The 16,417-nt window shown below is 42.2% G+C and overlaps 2 protein-coding genes across 2 annotated transcripts in view; one reads left to right on the forward strand and one right to left on the reverse strand.

Moving 5' to 3' along the window:
* LOC136835010 (SIN3-HDAC complex-associated factor) overlaps positions 1-9,857 on the reverse strand; it is a 148,449-nt gene extending 138,592 nt beyond the window's left edge. Inside the window, exon 1 of the mRNA XM_067098036.1 lies at positions 9,784-9,857. The gene's annotated coding sequence lies outside the window, so the exon portion shown is untranslated. The remainder of the gene's footprint in view (positions 1-9,783) is intronic.
* A 532-nt stretch (positions 9,858-10,389) lies between these two features.
* The window catches only part of Rab21 (RAS oncogene family member Rab21), a 34,217-nt gene continuing 28,189 nt past the window's right edge, over positions 10,390-16,417 (forward strand). The window contains exons 1-2 of the mRNA XM_067098040.1: positions 10,390-10,679; positions 14,568-14,735. Of these exons, the coding sequence (XP_066954141.1) occupies positions 10,539-10,679; positions 14,568-14,735 (309 nt within the window). The 5' untranslated portion in view covers positions 10,390-10,538. The remainder of the gene's footprint in view (positions 10,680-14,567; positions 14,736-16,417) is intronic.

Raw genomic sequence — 16,417 nt, forward strand, 5'->3', positions numbered from 1 at the left:
GAATCGGAAGCAGTGAAGAATCTTGAGTCACAGGTACTAACGTTGCATTCCGGTGCTCTGGGACAGGAAGCAAATGTAAAGCCTTTGTATCTAGAATCTTAACAGAGGGCACAGAAACAGGTTGACCTGCTGTTATCGGGACATCCGAATCAGATGTACCTTCGGAAGCATCAACCAAAACTGCACGAGAGCTAGAAGTCACTGGGAGCTCTGATCCCATGGGGCGACCTGCTCCCTTTGTGCGTCTGTGAGCCACTTGGCGCTTGGGAGCCAATGGGAGCTCGGTATCCACTGGGAGTGTTCCATCATCCCAATAGCTATAAGAGGGCTCTTGGTCCCTATAGTAGTTACAAGGAATCAAAGGGTTCTGATCCTCCAAACCATGCCTCTTCAAAGCCCTGGAGGAATCATGAAAATGCCAACTGCATCCTTTAGGCTCATTCAAATCAGAACCACTGGAAGATAAGGTGTGATCCACTGGGACACCTTTCCACCGCGTAGCCACTGAAACCTGGGAAATAGCAACAGGTTCAATTGAGGGAGCAACTACTCTTGGGTAAACCCCAATGACCTCCCTTGGACTTACAGTTTGCCTCCTCCCAGGTGCAGGGGTGTTTGGCAGGGACCTCCATCTAGGAGCACCAGTGGGATGAGGAGCCATCCCATCCACTGACACAATACTTGCACTAACACATGCACCAGGTTCACCACTTCCCTTGTCCAAAAGGACGCTTACTGAAGCTCCTATTTGAGAGACCATATTCACTAATGCATCAAATTTCTAGTCAATCCGGGCTTCGAGACTGGCAATGGCACTAGGTTCAGAGGGACAGGAGCCAGGTAACAGAGTAATAGGAAGTGCAAGAGAAGTAGGAATAGGCGAGCGAATAGTCACAGGTGTTGAAAGGACCAGTTTAGGAGTGGAAGACACTGAAGCTCTAGCAGCTGCCTTTCTATATCTAGCCTTCTCTAGCTTATCTAAATGGCCATTCAAAATTCTCCATTTAACTTCATCCCAGCTCTTCGCTAGTCAAATCAGGAGAACAAATTTGTCCTTGGCAATGAAGACATTGAACAAGTGTCATATTTAGAGGAAGTCACCCTAGTATTGCAGCCTTTGCTACATTACCGGTTACTAGACGCACTCAAGTCTGACATAATAAGTAAAAAAATCCACATAAGTCTAAGCTAAGCTTATCTAAGCTAAAAAAAATACAGCGCAGAGGCTACTAGAGTACAGAACACTTCACCAAATCCTTGAATAACAATAAAAACCATCCAGTGAATACACCTGAATATCAAAACAAAGTTGCTGAACAACCGATGTATGGTCTTGAGCAGCAGAAACGAACTGAGCTCTTCAGCTATGTTGTACCTATACTTCCACAGAAGTGGGTGGGGGCACTTGCCTGCACCAAAACAAAATATTTATATTGCCACAAATGGAGATGCTGGAGCAGATTGCAGACAGTCTGAATCATTACGTAGAAGCTGTCCTATATGCACATACAAGTAGCCAAGCCAGAAAACTGGGACTGGTAAGAAAAGGCAACGTAGCCAGCTTGAGCTTGCACTGTATCTGAATATATATGATGTACAGCACAAACAACGTAGCAGCGTGAGCTTGCACTGTATCTGAATATACATGATGTACAGCACAAACAACGTAGCAGCTTGAGCTTGCACTGTATCTGAATATACATGATGTACAGCACAAACAACGTAGCAGCTTGCGCTTGCACTGTATCTGAATATAGATGATGTACAGCACAAACACTCAATGTGTATGAGCACATGCAGTGACGAAGCATAGGGCATTACTCAGGGTGCAAGTACTGGCTATGAGTAAAAGAAGCATACAGGCACAGGTAATGTAAGTGCTCAAGCAAGCATAGCATATGGGTACGGGCAATCTGTGCATACAAACCAGGGCAGAGAATGAATCAATCAACCGTACAACTGAGGGTACTGTAAGATCAGTAACCTCCTTACAAATTCAACGCTGTAACCCAAAGGTGGAGTCTTGAGGGTGGACCCACTCGTTCTCATGATACCTGAGATATACAAGGGAGGTGGAGTAGCAACTGATTTCATCTGCAAGTTAGCATATGACATTCCTGATAGAAGGGGAAGAGCTGAGAGACAACAGCAAAGGAGAAGATAAGAACCATTTTTCCTAACCCTACCTAACTATCTTCAATTCAACCCCTACGGAAAGTAACAAAATTTGTGACAAAAGCCATCACTGAATGAACACCCCAATTGCAGGCCTGAAGACAAGACTGGTATGAGAATTGTAACTAGAATGACTACTTCTCCCAGGATCATCAAAAATTGACAAATTTTGAAATTTGTATTTTTCCCAACGATACAAACCTGCAGTCTTTCTATAGGAATTACCTTCAGTGAAGCTGAAACTGCCTGTTAAACTTTAAACAAGGTGGAATGGTAGTTAACTATCTAACAACCGGGTGGGAGTCTGCCTGCCCGGCCGGTAAAGCGTCACTTTCCTTTCAGCCCAGGTAAATTTGTGTCAGCTTACGGGGTGACATGAGGCAGGCATTAGACTATAAAGACTTCAGTTTGTATAGTTAGGAAAAACATAAATTACCTTCAAAATCTGTCATTTGTTCCTACACAATATACAAACATTTTGGTCTTTATATAAGAAGACTTACTTCTTGGGGGGAGGAAGCTGGGCAAGTCTCTGAACTGACTGGTAGTTCGCTGTGCTCACGTCTTCTTCCTGGTTGAGAGATCGAGAAAGAGGACCGTGCCTCTGACAAAATGAACAAAGTATAGGGTTAAAAGCAACATCATTCGAGAAGAAAGGTTAGACTGAAATTTGTCACAGACAATTATGCGTCCATGTAGAAACAATGGGTTCACACTGTCTATCCCTCTCTCCCTTTTGCTAGAGAGAGGGAAGGATTTGCTTCTATATATCAGAGAGATTATAGAAAGGATGCTCAGTTATATATCGCTCACCCACACTGACACCAGCTCCAGCTTGTGACGGCTTAATAGCCTACCCTCTGCTCGCAGGGGAGGTTAATGACGAAGGAATGAGGGAGGGGGAGAGGACCAGTCACTCAACACACACTCTCTCGTTCACAACCATACGCTTTGGTGAGATGCTACCTGTCCTCTTTGAGGAGCCAGGTAACCTACACAACTTGTTGAGCAGCCACTACAGGACCCAACGAAAATGTGTCCAGGGACTTGAGGGCAATATCCCGAAAGTAGAAGGAGGTGAAAGTGGTCTGACACGACCACACACCCCGCCTTCAGAACCTGAGGAACCGACAGATTCTTCCTGAACATGAAGGATGGACCAATGCCCCTCACTTCGTGAGATCTCCCGCGGAACAGACTGGACACTTCTTTTCTGGTCAAGCCAGTGCTAAAGAAGAGTCGTCGACACTCAGGCTGGATCTTCTTCAGATACACCGCAGCACTCTAACAGTACACAGCAACATGTCGTCTGGATCGTTATCAACAAAGTCCTCTAGGGAGGGGTTCGTGAAGGACTCGAATCTGGCATCAGGGACCGACAGATTATCAGTCTTCGCTTGGAATTCTGGGATGAAATCGAGCATAACTGATCCCCATCCCCTCGAGCGTTTTACGTCGTAGGAAAGTACGTGTAGTTCGCCCACGCTCTTCGCAGATGCCAGGGCTAGCAGGAAGACAGTCTTGAGGGTTGAGGGTCAGACCCCTGTCCGACAACTCTTGTAAGGGCTCGTATGGTGCATGAGTCAGGCTCCTAAGTACAAGAGTTATATCCCACACAGGGGGGCCTGAGTTCCCCGGGAGGGCAAGACTTTTTGAAGCTCTGCATCAGCAAAGATAACTCCAATGAGGAGGAGATTTCCACGCCTTTCAGGCAGAGAATAGGCCCAGGGCGGATCTATAGCCCTTAACCACTGAGACAGAGAAGCTTCTCTCGGCAAAGGAAGACAAGGAAATCTGTTACCTGCTGAACAGTAGGTCCAACTAGAGAGAGACCCTGTCCATGACACCAACCACGGAAGACAGCCCATTTCCCTTGGTAGACTGCAGCTGAGGACTGGAGCAGATATCCAGACATCTCTGTTGCTGTGCAGCGAGAAAAGCCTCTCATTCATAAGAGATGTCGGATAGTCTCCAGCCATGAAGTGTGAGCAACTCCACAGACTGGTGGGACCGTCCTACGTGTGGCTGGCGCAGAAGGCTGTACCAAGGGGTAATTTCTCTCAGTGCCCCAAGAAGAAGAGCTAGCAGGTCTGGATACCATGTGGCATGTGGCCATTTGGGAGCCACTGGGTCATCCTGAGGTTCTTGATCACAGAACGGAGCAGACAGAATGGTGGGAAGGCGTAAACGTCCAGGTTGTCCCAATGGGTGTTGGAAAGCATCCTCTGCTGCCACCCATGAGTTGGGAGCGATGGAGCAAAGTACCTGGAGCTTGGTGTTGTGGCGGGTGGCAAACAGGTCGATCGATGGGATCCCCCAAAGACCGAAAGTCTTTCCGCAACGTCCATGTGGAGGGACCACTTTGTCCCTATTACTTGACCCTGGCGACTGATGCTGTCTGCTAATACATTTCTCTTGCCTGAAATGTATCTGGCTGACAGCTCTACCAAGTGGGTTACTGCTCACTCATGCACCTGCATTGTCAACTGGTTTAACGAAAGAGACAGTAGGCCTCCTTGTTTATTGACAAATGCCACTGCTGTGGTGTTGTTGCTCATCAACACCACCGAGTGTCCCATCACCTGATCCCGAAACTCTTAGAGAGCCTGGAAGGGTACCTTGAGCTCCAGGATATTGATGTGAAGGTGCTTGTCCTCTCGGTCCCACATACCTGAGATTAGCAACTCCTCCAGGTGTGCGTCCCATCCCTCGCTTGAAGCGTCTGAGAACAAAAGCATCTCAGGAAGGGGAGTGTGTGAAGACATTCCTATTACAAGGCTCCTGTCGTCCAGCCACCAGGATAAGCCCTGTCTCACCCTCCATGAGAGGGAGTTCCTCATTAGATGGGTGGGTACCATTTTCAGCTAGCACTCTGCTGGTCTCGTGTTCGATTCTCCAACAGGCCAATGAAGAATTAGAGGAATTTATTTCTGGTGATAGAAATTCATTTCCTGCTATAATGTCGTTCGGATTCCACAATAAGCTGTAGGTCCCATTGCTAGGTAACCAGTTGGTTCTTAGCCATGTAAAATAAATCTAATCCTTCAGGCCAGCCCTAGAAGAGCAGCTAATCAGCTCAGTGGTCTGGTTAAACTAAGGTATACTTAACTTTTTTTTTCCATGAGAGGGGGATGGGAAGGGATGGGAGATCCCATGCTGGAGACCAGAACTCCTTCATTCTCCACTGGAGAGAACAAAGGTGAAGCCATCCATGAAGGAGCAGCTTCTCCAAGTACGACAGGTGACCGAGAATGACCTGCCACTGCCGTGCTGGTTGTTCCTGCTGAGACAGGAATGTTTGCACTGTTTCCCTGAACCTGCTGATATGAAAGTCCAGGTACTTTATCCTCTGCTTGAGCACAAGACCGGATTTCTTGAGAATTACCATGACACCCAGATCGCGACAAAACTCGAGAAGGCGATCCCTGTCTTGAAGCAACTGCAGACAAGACTTCACCAAGACTAGCCAGTTGTCGAGATACCTCAACAGATGTATCCCATGTGAATGGGCCCAAGCTAAAACTAGGGTGAACATTCACGTGAACACCTGGGGAGGGTCGAGAGCCTGTAACAAAGTACCCTGAATTGGAATACCGTCTCCCCGAGAACAAAGCAAAGGTACTTGCAAGAGGACTGATGAATGGATATTTGAAAATATGCATCTTTCAGGTTCACCATAAGCATGAAGTCGTTCTCCCTGATGGAAGTGAGCACTGAACAGGCCATTGCCATATTGAACCAAGTCTGGCAAACGAATCAGTTCAATGGAGAGATTGATAACTAGCCTCCATCCCTCCCCATTCTTTCTTGACAAGAAAGACTCAGCTGTAAAAGCCTGGGGAACCATCTGTCACGATTTCTACAGCGCTTTCTCTCTGCATCGCTACAATCTCATCCCGGAGAGTGCAATCTTTCGGCGAGCCATGTAGGACTGGAATTGAACTGGAGAGTCGGTGAGGGGTGGTTGAGACTCGAAGGGAAGTAGATAGCCCTCCCGAAGGACATTTACTACCCAGGTCTCAGCTCCATGCCACTGCCATGTTGCCCAATGGCTACACAGGCACCAGCCCACTAACAGCAGCTTGTGGAGAGCAACGCCGACCCTAGCATTTCCCTCCCTCCATATTTCCCTTCCCTCTATGGGACTGAAAGGGTGGAGGAAAGGGGCACGGCTGTGCACCTTTCTTTGCAGGGGCAAAAGGAGGCTGGGTTGTTCCTTCAGCGCCCTTCAAAGTCTGGCACTTCTTAGGGCCTGAGGAACTGCTAGCCAAACACGATGATTGGGCCGTAGCGGCACGTGAAGACCCAGAGGCCTTTGTCACTACCTGGTTGGTTGGCAAGTCAGTCATTATTCTCGACGCGACATTTGTCTACTGCAGTGTCTACCTCTTCTCAAGGAAAGAGAGAGGTAGAACCCAGCACTGGTCTGTTCTGAAGAGCTAAAGCCAGTCCGGGTGGACGTGCTTGGTGACCTGAGAGGACAGCGTCCCTCTTCTTCAACACCAAGTTGGCCCACAGGTTTGCTGTCTGGTGGGCCAGGTAGGAGATGGTCCTACCCCGAGACTGGCACAGTCTCATGAAAGTTGAGTCCTTGGCGGGGTTAACGGACCCCACTGAGGCTGCAATCCCGGACACAGTGAGGGATCAAAGGTCCAACCAGGAGCCTGCCTGGAAGGCTGCCATTGCAGTGTTTTCCAGGGTCGTTGCTTCTTGTTGCATAAAGACTACGTCTTCCACTCCAAGCTGCTGCTTCGAGAGACCCGGGTATAGCAAGATATATATATAGCAAGTTCTACAAGTTAATCAAGCACTTGTGATACAAAGAGATGTTAAATTTGGCGAAAATTACATCCAAACCTATCAGAAATATACTGTAACACTTTCCTCAATCACCATTTTCTAGCAATCACCAAAGCAGCATAATACCTTGTGACTATGTACCCCTACCCTGGAACATTAAAGCATTAGACACACTAAAAAATATTAATAAGAAATCCTTTAGTATTCTCTACCAAGATGGTATGGAAGGAGGTTGTGATATGGTGTGAAAAGTAGACATCCTTATATGAAACTTCAGGCTCTGACTGACCAGAAGCAACGGACATGGTAAACTAAAGTGCCTACACTAGCTAGGTCATCATAACCTGGCTATGGTGCAAAAACAACAGGTAAACCAGAGGGGTGAATGAGATTTAACCCAGTCTTCAGTTGCTGCATTGTGGATACAAAGCCTAGATTACAAACTGATGTAATGCATCAACTGTATATGAGACTAATTCAAAGACCTACTTAGGCTAAATAGTAAAAAGCATGGAAAGTGGCAATAGCCGAGATTCCAACGTGAGCTACCATTAGACAGGTATGAAAATCACTGGCTAACAGACTAAACCAACCTTAAAATTAAAGTGAAAAATGGCCATGAATGTGGCTGAATTTTATATAATTTATATATATATATATATACAGGCAATCCCCAGTTATCAGCGGGGTTTCCGTTCCAATGACGTGACGATAAGTGAAAACAGCTGATATATAAACGAAAATTGTCTGTGCTTATCAGCGCTGATAACTAAGTATCAGTGCCAATAACCAATTATTGGTGCTTGTAAGCAGAGATTGGCAATGATTTTCATTGCAAGACAAGCCGCGAAAACCAGTATCGATAATAACGGGGACTGCCTGTATATATATATATATATATATATATATATATATATATATATATATATATATATATATATACTTTATCACAAAATCATTTGGAAATGTGAATGGGCCTAATAAGCTAAGAGCAAATCCAAAGTCAAGTCATTCAGTTTGGCTTTATAAGTCCATATGCTGCTTCGTTCTCTACCAGTGATGCCCTAAATCAATTTTTAAGAATAGACAAATTAGGTAAAACTTTACTTTATGATTCCGCCAGTGACCAGGACAGATTCGGGTAGATTACAGTTTCATAAGCCTAACTCATTCTGCGGTGCAGATCCCTCCGCCAAGGTAAAGTTCCAGTGACCTTCCTCAGTCTCTCCCGGGTTCAAGAGTTTATGGCTAAGTCCATATTTGGGGCTGAATCCAGTGATCCTTATGGATTTAGGGCGTTTTGTCTCACCAGTGATTGCTGGTTTACCTAATGAAAAACTTGGCGATTTCAGCGGGAAAGTCAACGAAGGCAGCGTCGTCCCTTGGCCCTTTAAACAATTAATCAAGCGTGCATATCCCTTAAACACCCGCCAAAATGCGGTCTAATGTCGCCGACTTGAATGAGTTACGTGCTATTTTGAAAAGTTAAGATTTACTAATTTCTGGGGCCTTTATGGCGACCTAGGTTGGGTGACCTGATCGGTTTCCTCCGGTTGCGTCGCCAGATTCTCTAGCTGGTCTGCCACCTGGTGGTGGGTCTCCACTAGGCAGGGCAGACGAAACCCACAGCATACTGAAACTGTAACCGCTCCCAGGTTCCTCATACATAAATTGACATAACCTTTCCTATAATGCCAAGTCCTGACCTAACTAGATCTTAACTACCTAACCTAACTTGGGGCGACGTGCCCTGTCCTGGCTGGGGAGCCCTGGACCCCCCTAAATAGGCCGTAACCTGTGCCGGTCAGCGACTGGCAGAAATCAGGCCGCACAGCTACAGTAAAGCTTTACCCAAATAACTTAAAATAGACAGTATGCTTATAGACTAAACGACCTGAACCAAAATGAGGCAAAATTCACCAATTTCTTTGAAAGCTGTAACATAAAACGTACATTTACATGATGGAAAACATAATTTTATATGTTAACTTATATATGAATGAAAATAAACCACAACCATGACCGTTTGGTTTTCTTACAACAGCCCACTAGGTTAATGACAGGCATACAGTCTAGCCTGTGCAATCAAGAGACTGTTAGCCTATATTAGACTGGATAAAGAGTTACTAAAACATTAACCAACGTCATTATCTATTACAGGATGTCAAACAAAAGGAAATGAGGCCTGTAATAAGGCAAAATGTCATTTCCTGACATGAGCCAATTCTTCCAAGGCTAAACTCGAGGTCCCTTACAGGCCTTTGGGAGGCCTGGTTCCCTTGACTGAAAATCCTTTTATTCCAAACAATCTTGTCAGTTTATGCAAACATGACATTCCAGTATACATTATACGAACTTTGACGTAACTTTAAACATGACCTCAGTGTTTTGCTATTTGAAACACTTCATTACGAAAGTCATTTACGTGAAGTCAAACACTTTGAAATGATTCGTTCTTCAAACATGGAAAACTTCCTCCTCAAACAAAGCAAACATACCACAAATGAACGTATTTTGCTTAGAAAACGTTGCATTACATCCCAAAGGTTAATATTTGAGAGGAGGCACACTGTCGACACGTAAATTTCAAAAAGATAAATGATAAATAATAGGTAAAGCTTTGCAGAATGGTATGGAACCCACGAGTGCAACAAAAACCTTCAAAAATTAAATTACAGCTGTGTTACAACAGTTGACAATTACCCAGAGTGATTAAATGTCGAAATTGCTACTAAATGCATCACAGATATACAATAAAATGTGCTTGTTCGCTGAAATTTAATATAAAAAACGCTGATTTTCACTAACCTTGCTTCTTCCGTCAGCGGCGAGTCTGGATCGATGCGCAGATCTACTGCGCAGATTTTGACACAAATCGCCAATAAAGTATCTATAATGAAATGTCACTATTTCACAATGAAAACTACTAACATTTGTATCAGTTCAACTTAAATTCCTTTCTAGTTATATTAAATTACTGAAATATTCTAGCATATCATTTTAAATACACGATTTCTCATATTGTTTGTTTTCCTTTCCGTGATTTCGTCATTGGTACATTGCTGCCAAACATTTTACATGAACGCAGTTAATATATAAATTTAGGAAGAACTGTCTTTTTTTATCTGTTAAGAATTAAGCCATAAGTGAGGTAACGGATAAAGAATGCATTATTAGTACAATAATAACGTGACATCATTATGTAGAGAAGTATTCAAAACTGAAAGGAGAAGCACACTGGGAAGCTTGTGTCAAGTACATCCGCCCCCATGATTTTGCTCATATTACAGAAAATATAGTGCCACACTAATTCACCAAAGTTATATTTTATTTTTTACAGGCTAATTAGAAACTTGTTACATATTAGGTTTTTTATTATGTTAATCATTCATTTCAGGTCATTAAAGAAAAGACCTTGATTTGATTCAGAGCTATCATGAGATTATTGTGTTTACAATTGTTGGGAAGAGGTGGCGATCACGAGAAAACCTCTATTTTCGAATTAAAGTCTTGGTAAATCCGCTTCTTTTATAATACGGCCGATTGAAGAGGGCCAAAAAGTCATGGCTGTGCCAGGAGCTGGAGGATCACGAAGTTATAACTTTAAAATCGTCCTGCTCGGAGAAGGCTGTGTAGGGAAAACGAGTCTCGTCTTGAGATATGTCGAGGACAAATTCAATGACAGACACATCACTACTTTGCAGGTAATAGAACTCAAGGAAAATAAAAGGCCATGTAGATTTTTGGTTAAATTTTCCTCAGTTAAAATGCTTGACAAATGCATTATCCATATGTCACTACCCTTACGAAAACGCCCCATTGTTCAGATAGGCTAGCAGTGGTTGTGGGTAGCTAGTTCAGTTTCACCATGTTGCTCCTCCTCAGCCATGTGACTCAGAAACAGAGGAACTTAATTTAAACATGGCCCAGCTGAGGGTTTAATGGTCTAGCTTAGTATACATAATTGAGAGACTCGTCAAGGGAACAGTTCGTCACTGTTGACACTTGCTTTTGTGGTGGGGTATTCTCTGGCATAGTCACCAGTGCATTTTGCGGACTTAACTTGCCCTTTCCCTATTTGAAACTAGAGATTAACCCAAGAATGATTTGATGGTCGACTACAGTAAATCAGAATTTTTAGTAGCTGTCTTTAAATTTTTAGGGATTTGTAGAACTATAGAACAGCTCCGCAAGGGGAACTATAGAACAGCTCCGCAAGGGGGTATTACCTTGGAAATTGACTTTTTCTATAGTGTTTTGGATGCTTATCAAGAATTTACCATTATTTTTAGGTGGTCAACTGTAGTTAATCTCAGAACTGATATAATATTGTATGCTGGCCATCCTGGAATGCTATCACGCATGTGCAGTGTTATAGGGGAACTTTTAGTAAAAAGCGGAGTTTCCTTCACTGAGGGGGCTAAGTAACGCGAGTACTAGGTTGGGTTAGGTTAGGTAGATTAGGTTAGTATAATTCCTTTTATAATAGGTTTCCGTAGCCAATACCTTCTTGAACATATGGCTCCCCAATGACATATGCATGCCTGTAACCGTTCCATAACAACATGATGACAGTCCGCTCTTTCTCCCAATGATTTCCCCCACCCAAAACTGTGTGTTCCCAAAGGGTCCCCAACCATGTTGGATAGAGGTATGAGGTTAATAATAATTGACCGACAATAAACCAAAAATCAATCTCCAAGGTCATAGCCCATGCAAAGCTGTTCTATAGTTTTACCTAGGGATTATTACTTCCCACCCAAATATTTTACACTCCCTAGGCTATAGGGCATTTTTATAGATATATACACTATGGCATAAGGCAGCTAAATACAGAGCATTTTGTAAATATTTGTTAAGTATATGTCATGGCTATGGGTCATTTCCTACTCCCATTGACAAAATGTCCCTTGAGTGTATGCTTACTTTAAACCATTATCCTCTTTTGGACTAGTAAATATAATTTTCCCAAATTTTTAATGTGTTCTTTGAATGTTTTTAACATTTTTTTAACACATTACCTAACCTACTGCACCTAACCAAACATAGGGCACAAGATCCTTCCCCTCCTGCATGATATTAGTTTAAAACCAATCCCACTAACAGTTCTCATACCTAATCTGAATAGGAACTGTCAGTGGGATTAAGGTCCTTGTATTTCACTCATTTGATGTTTTCCCCCACCTTAAAACCTTGCTTTCCCACTGTGGTCCCCCCCCAATTCAGGATACAAGGACGAGGTCCACTATCTCTCAGGGTACTCATTTGCTAACAAAACAAACGTCAGAAATGTTCATAGCACACAGTGAAACATAGAAAAGTCATATTTTCAATTTCAGAATGCAATAATGGTTTAAAGTAAAATAATACTCAATATGTTTATTATTAGAAGTTTTTTCAGAAAGAGAAAATAATTAATGAAACACTAAACTTACACTTGGTGCCAGCAGCTGTTGTAATTGCAGCTCTAATGATGTACATTAAGAGTTATTGTATTTAAAAGCTCATAGTTAGAGTTTGTTTCAGACTGACCAGGGAGGTCACCACCAGGTGTTCCCATGAGACTATCATGAGGCGAAGTCATTTCTGCCAAGATGCTCTTTACCAGGTATCTGGTGAGGCTGGCCTGTTCACTTTGAACAAATGAGAATGCTCAAAACAGGCTACTCTTGAATACAAAGCATGAATGTTATTTGTATGGAATAATGGAAGATGATCTTAGTTCCATTTTCTTGTTGGTGGGAGGCAGAGTTAATGATAGATTGTAGGCCGTGTGCCTAAAGTGGTGCTTATGGATAATGGAGAACAAGGTTTGGATCTGGAAAGGGAGCTTGAGAAATGGTTGCTGCATTCAGGCAAGGCAACAGGAACACAGATTACCCAGTCCTGGCCCTGGGACAGAAAAATAAGATACAGGACTCTTATGAGTCTGCTTAATTGGAATGAACACACTTTAAATCTTTAGCTACAACCAACTGGAGGCAAGTATGGTGCCAGCAGCTGTTGTAATTGCAGCTCTAATGGTGTAGAGTTACTGCATTTTAAAAGCTCATAGTTAGCTATTATTTTCTCACTGACCAGGAAGGTCACCACTTGGTGTTCCCATCAGGCTATCATGAGGTGAAGCCAGTTCTGCCAAGATGCTCTTTACCAAGTATCTGGTAAGGCTGCCCTTTGAACAAATGAGAGTGCTCAAAACAGGCTACTCTTGAATACAATGCATGAATGTTATTGGTATGGAATAATGGAAGATGATCTTAGTTCCATTTTCTTGTTGGTGGGAGGCAGAGTTAATGATAAACAGTGACTGTCAGGAATATCTGTAATACATTGTAATCAGTGAAATTCAGTGACCATGATATGACAAAAAACAGCAAAAGCATTTTCCAAAAATGTCTTCATTGATCAAGAATGTAAGTTAGAAGATCAAAGACCGTCAGATACCACCCTAGTTCTAACCTTAATCAATGTTGACTAGCAATTTGCCACTTTTATTTATATGACATGGTGAGTGCTCTAGGGAAACCTAAAGTCTTTGAGTTCCAGGAATAGTCTAGTTACAAGACTGAAACTTGAAGGAATTGGTAGATGAATACTATCAGGGTGGAGCCTACAGCTTAATTTGAACAAGGTTAGGTGCTCTTTTTTAATTTGGTGGATGGTGATGTGTGGCCATTCTTAGTTTGAGGGATAGGGGTGCTCCACCCATGACACCTTTGAATCTGGCTCCTTCCTTCTGGACTGGCCCAACTACTCATTCTCCTATGGTTTAGTCAAAGAGGGGTCATGCTTGGAGGTACTCAGCACCTGCTTTCTAATACTGTGGTGACAACCCAGTTGCACATGGGTAGCTCTCCCCAGGAGAAACAGTGTGGTTCCTCATCACCCGCTCATGCTTCATCGTCTGCTTCAGGTATATCTGCATTGTTGGAGTACTTATAGAAGAATTGGCTGTCCTTTTGGTTTCCCAGAAGCCCCATTGTTGCCAGTTTTTTGGTCCACCAAGACTTGGCCAAGGGATCCCCTGTTTCTGCTGCGGTTGCTGTTCCTGCTAAAGGGTCCAGCCTTGGCACTGCCAAATCTTTTGAGTTCTTCCTGTTGTCTCTTTTCTGTCTCAGTTAAGGACCACTAAGGAAGTGGTGTTTAGGTGTCTTGTGTAGGAGATCCCCTGGGTTTCCTTAAAATGTTCCATAAAAAGTAATTGTTTATATTCTTATAACAGATACCAAATTTTTAGATTACTGTATTTTTATTTTTCCTAGGTATGCATACCAAAGCCTTTAATCTTAATTCCACCTTAGCAAACTCCACACAGTTCATTTGGTTTGTGAAAAAGTTACTGATACATGATTGGGTGGTGCCCTTCCACTCACCTGGCTGCCTGCCACCAGTTAACCCACTCATTACAAAGCTGCAACAACTGTTTCCAGCTTTTGCCAGGCTCTGGTTTGTTTATCTGGAAAAAATACAAATCATCTTTTTCTACTTGTAATATGGGGGTTTTTGATTATGAAACAAAATATGTAGACAATAATTTTTTTGTTTCCAGACTTTTTAAATTACTGTTTTTACTGTTTTTGAATTTTTTTCAGGCTTCATTTCTCACAAAGCGAGTAAACATTAGTGGCAAAAGAGTGAATCTGGCTATTTGGGATACTGCTGGTCAAGAAAGGTTTCATGCTTTAGGGCCAATATACTACCGAGAATCCCATGGTGCTATTTTAGTTTACGATATAACTGATGAAGACTCTTTTCAGAAAGTAAGTGATAGACATTGTTGTGTACTCAAGTAAATACTCTAAGTAACAGTTAAACTAATCTTCCCAGAAATTTTGAAACCACAGAATTAGTAGGTTTAGGAATTTGAGTAAATGCTGCCTCATAACTCAGTACAGTACAGACACCACCCTTGTTATGAATGTTCAGGTTATGAACATTCATAGATACAAACAGGCAGGGTCACAAGTTCAAATTTTGTTCTGCATATTTATTCTGCTAGTAAGAATTTTGCAAAGAACAGAAGAACCTGTTCCTTTAACTCCTTCCCTGATTATCCCGAGTACATATTCTCATGATTGACTACCATGTATTCTTCTTACAGTCACAAGAATACTTATTCATAATACGTATCCATACTCGTAAAATATTCTTACATATTTCTGTCTTCCCGATTTAACTTGGTCTGTGACAGTGGGGTCGCTATGGGGTGTCCGCCCCCTCCAGTCAGATGCTTGGGCCTCCCACTGGTTCCCACAGTTGAAATTCCCATTGTAGCTAAAGTTTAACCCTTTGGTGGTCAAAAGCAGATATTCTAGCCCTAGCGATCATGTCCTGCAGCAGTTGAAAGCGACTTTTAACCACGTTTGAAGAATGCCAGATTACACAGTTGTCAATGAATATTATTACAGATTTATGTGGATTACCTTAAGTAGTGGCTTTAATCTTCTTGACCCTAGGGCTTTTACACACAAATTTCACTAATTACGTAGTGGATGGTACACACTTCATTGCAGTCACAATTTAGATGACCAGCAACAGAAATTTTGTTTTATAATGATTTCAGTGAGCCTAGGGATAACATCCAATGAAGGACAGGGTATTATTCAAGAGATGTTTTCATTTTAATTCTTAATTATTCAAAAATACTTTTGGCTTTAAAAATAGGATATCAGGATATGCAGAAAGTGGATATATTATTACAATTATCTGCTTTCTGAAGTGTGAAGAGGTGGCTTCAAGTCTGATGATGCTAAGTTTCATTATACTTTAACTGCTGTATGATATGTTCATTCTTTTACTCTAAACTTTTATATTTCAAACACATTAAGAACTATCACCTAACATTTTCATAATTTTTTTATAAATTTATGCATGAAGTGATTGAAACTATAGTTACAGTGTTGAATAAGTGTAATTGCAGTTTGCTACTGCTGCTTAAAGTTAATTTCCAGGGAGAGGAGATGAATAAGAGAGAATGGGGTAGATTGAAATTTTGAAGAGATTTTGGAGTGTCATAAGTCTTTTGTGTTATTGATGATATGCACTATTTTGATGTACTGTATTTACATGACAAGGCTATTATACTTTAGTTGAAAATTAAACCTTGATAATAGAAATTAGGCTAGTGTTGAATATAAGGCTATGAGAAAATTTACATTATAGTATTTGATACATTTGCATATACGTAGTAAGAATTGAAAATTGAGTTCTATAATTTCAAATACAGGTTTACTAATTACTAATACTATTATTTTCCTTCATACACATGGATGTATAGATTTGAGAATAGTATATTTTACTAGTTACAGAATTGGTACATTAGTGTTGTGTAATTTTCTTTGACCCTCCCCAAAAATATCTTGGCCCCACCTACGCCCCCCTGCTGATGGAATGCCAGCTATACCACTATCTGTGATGAATTCCCATTTTCAGTATTTTGCAA

The sequence above is a fragment of the Macrobrachium rosenbergii genome, chromosome 54 (genome assembly GCF_040412425.1).
Source record: "Macrobrachium rosenbergii isolate ZJJX-2024 chromosome 54, ASM4041242v1, whole genome shotgun sequence".
NCBI classification, from domain to species: Eukaryota; Metazoa; Arthropoda; class Malacostraca; order Decapoda; family Palaemonidae; genus Macrobrachium; species Macrobrachium rosenbergii.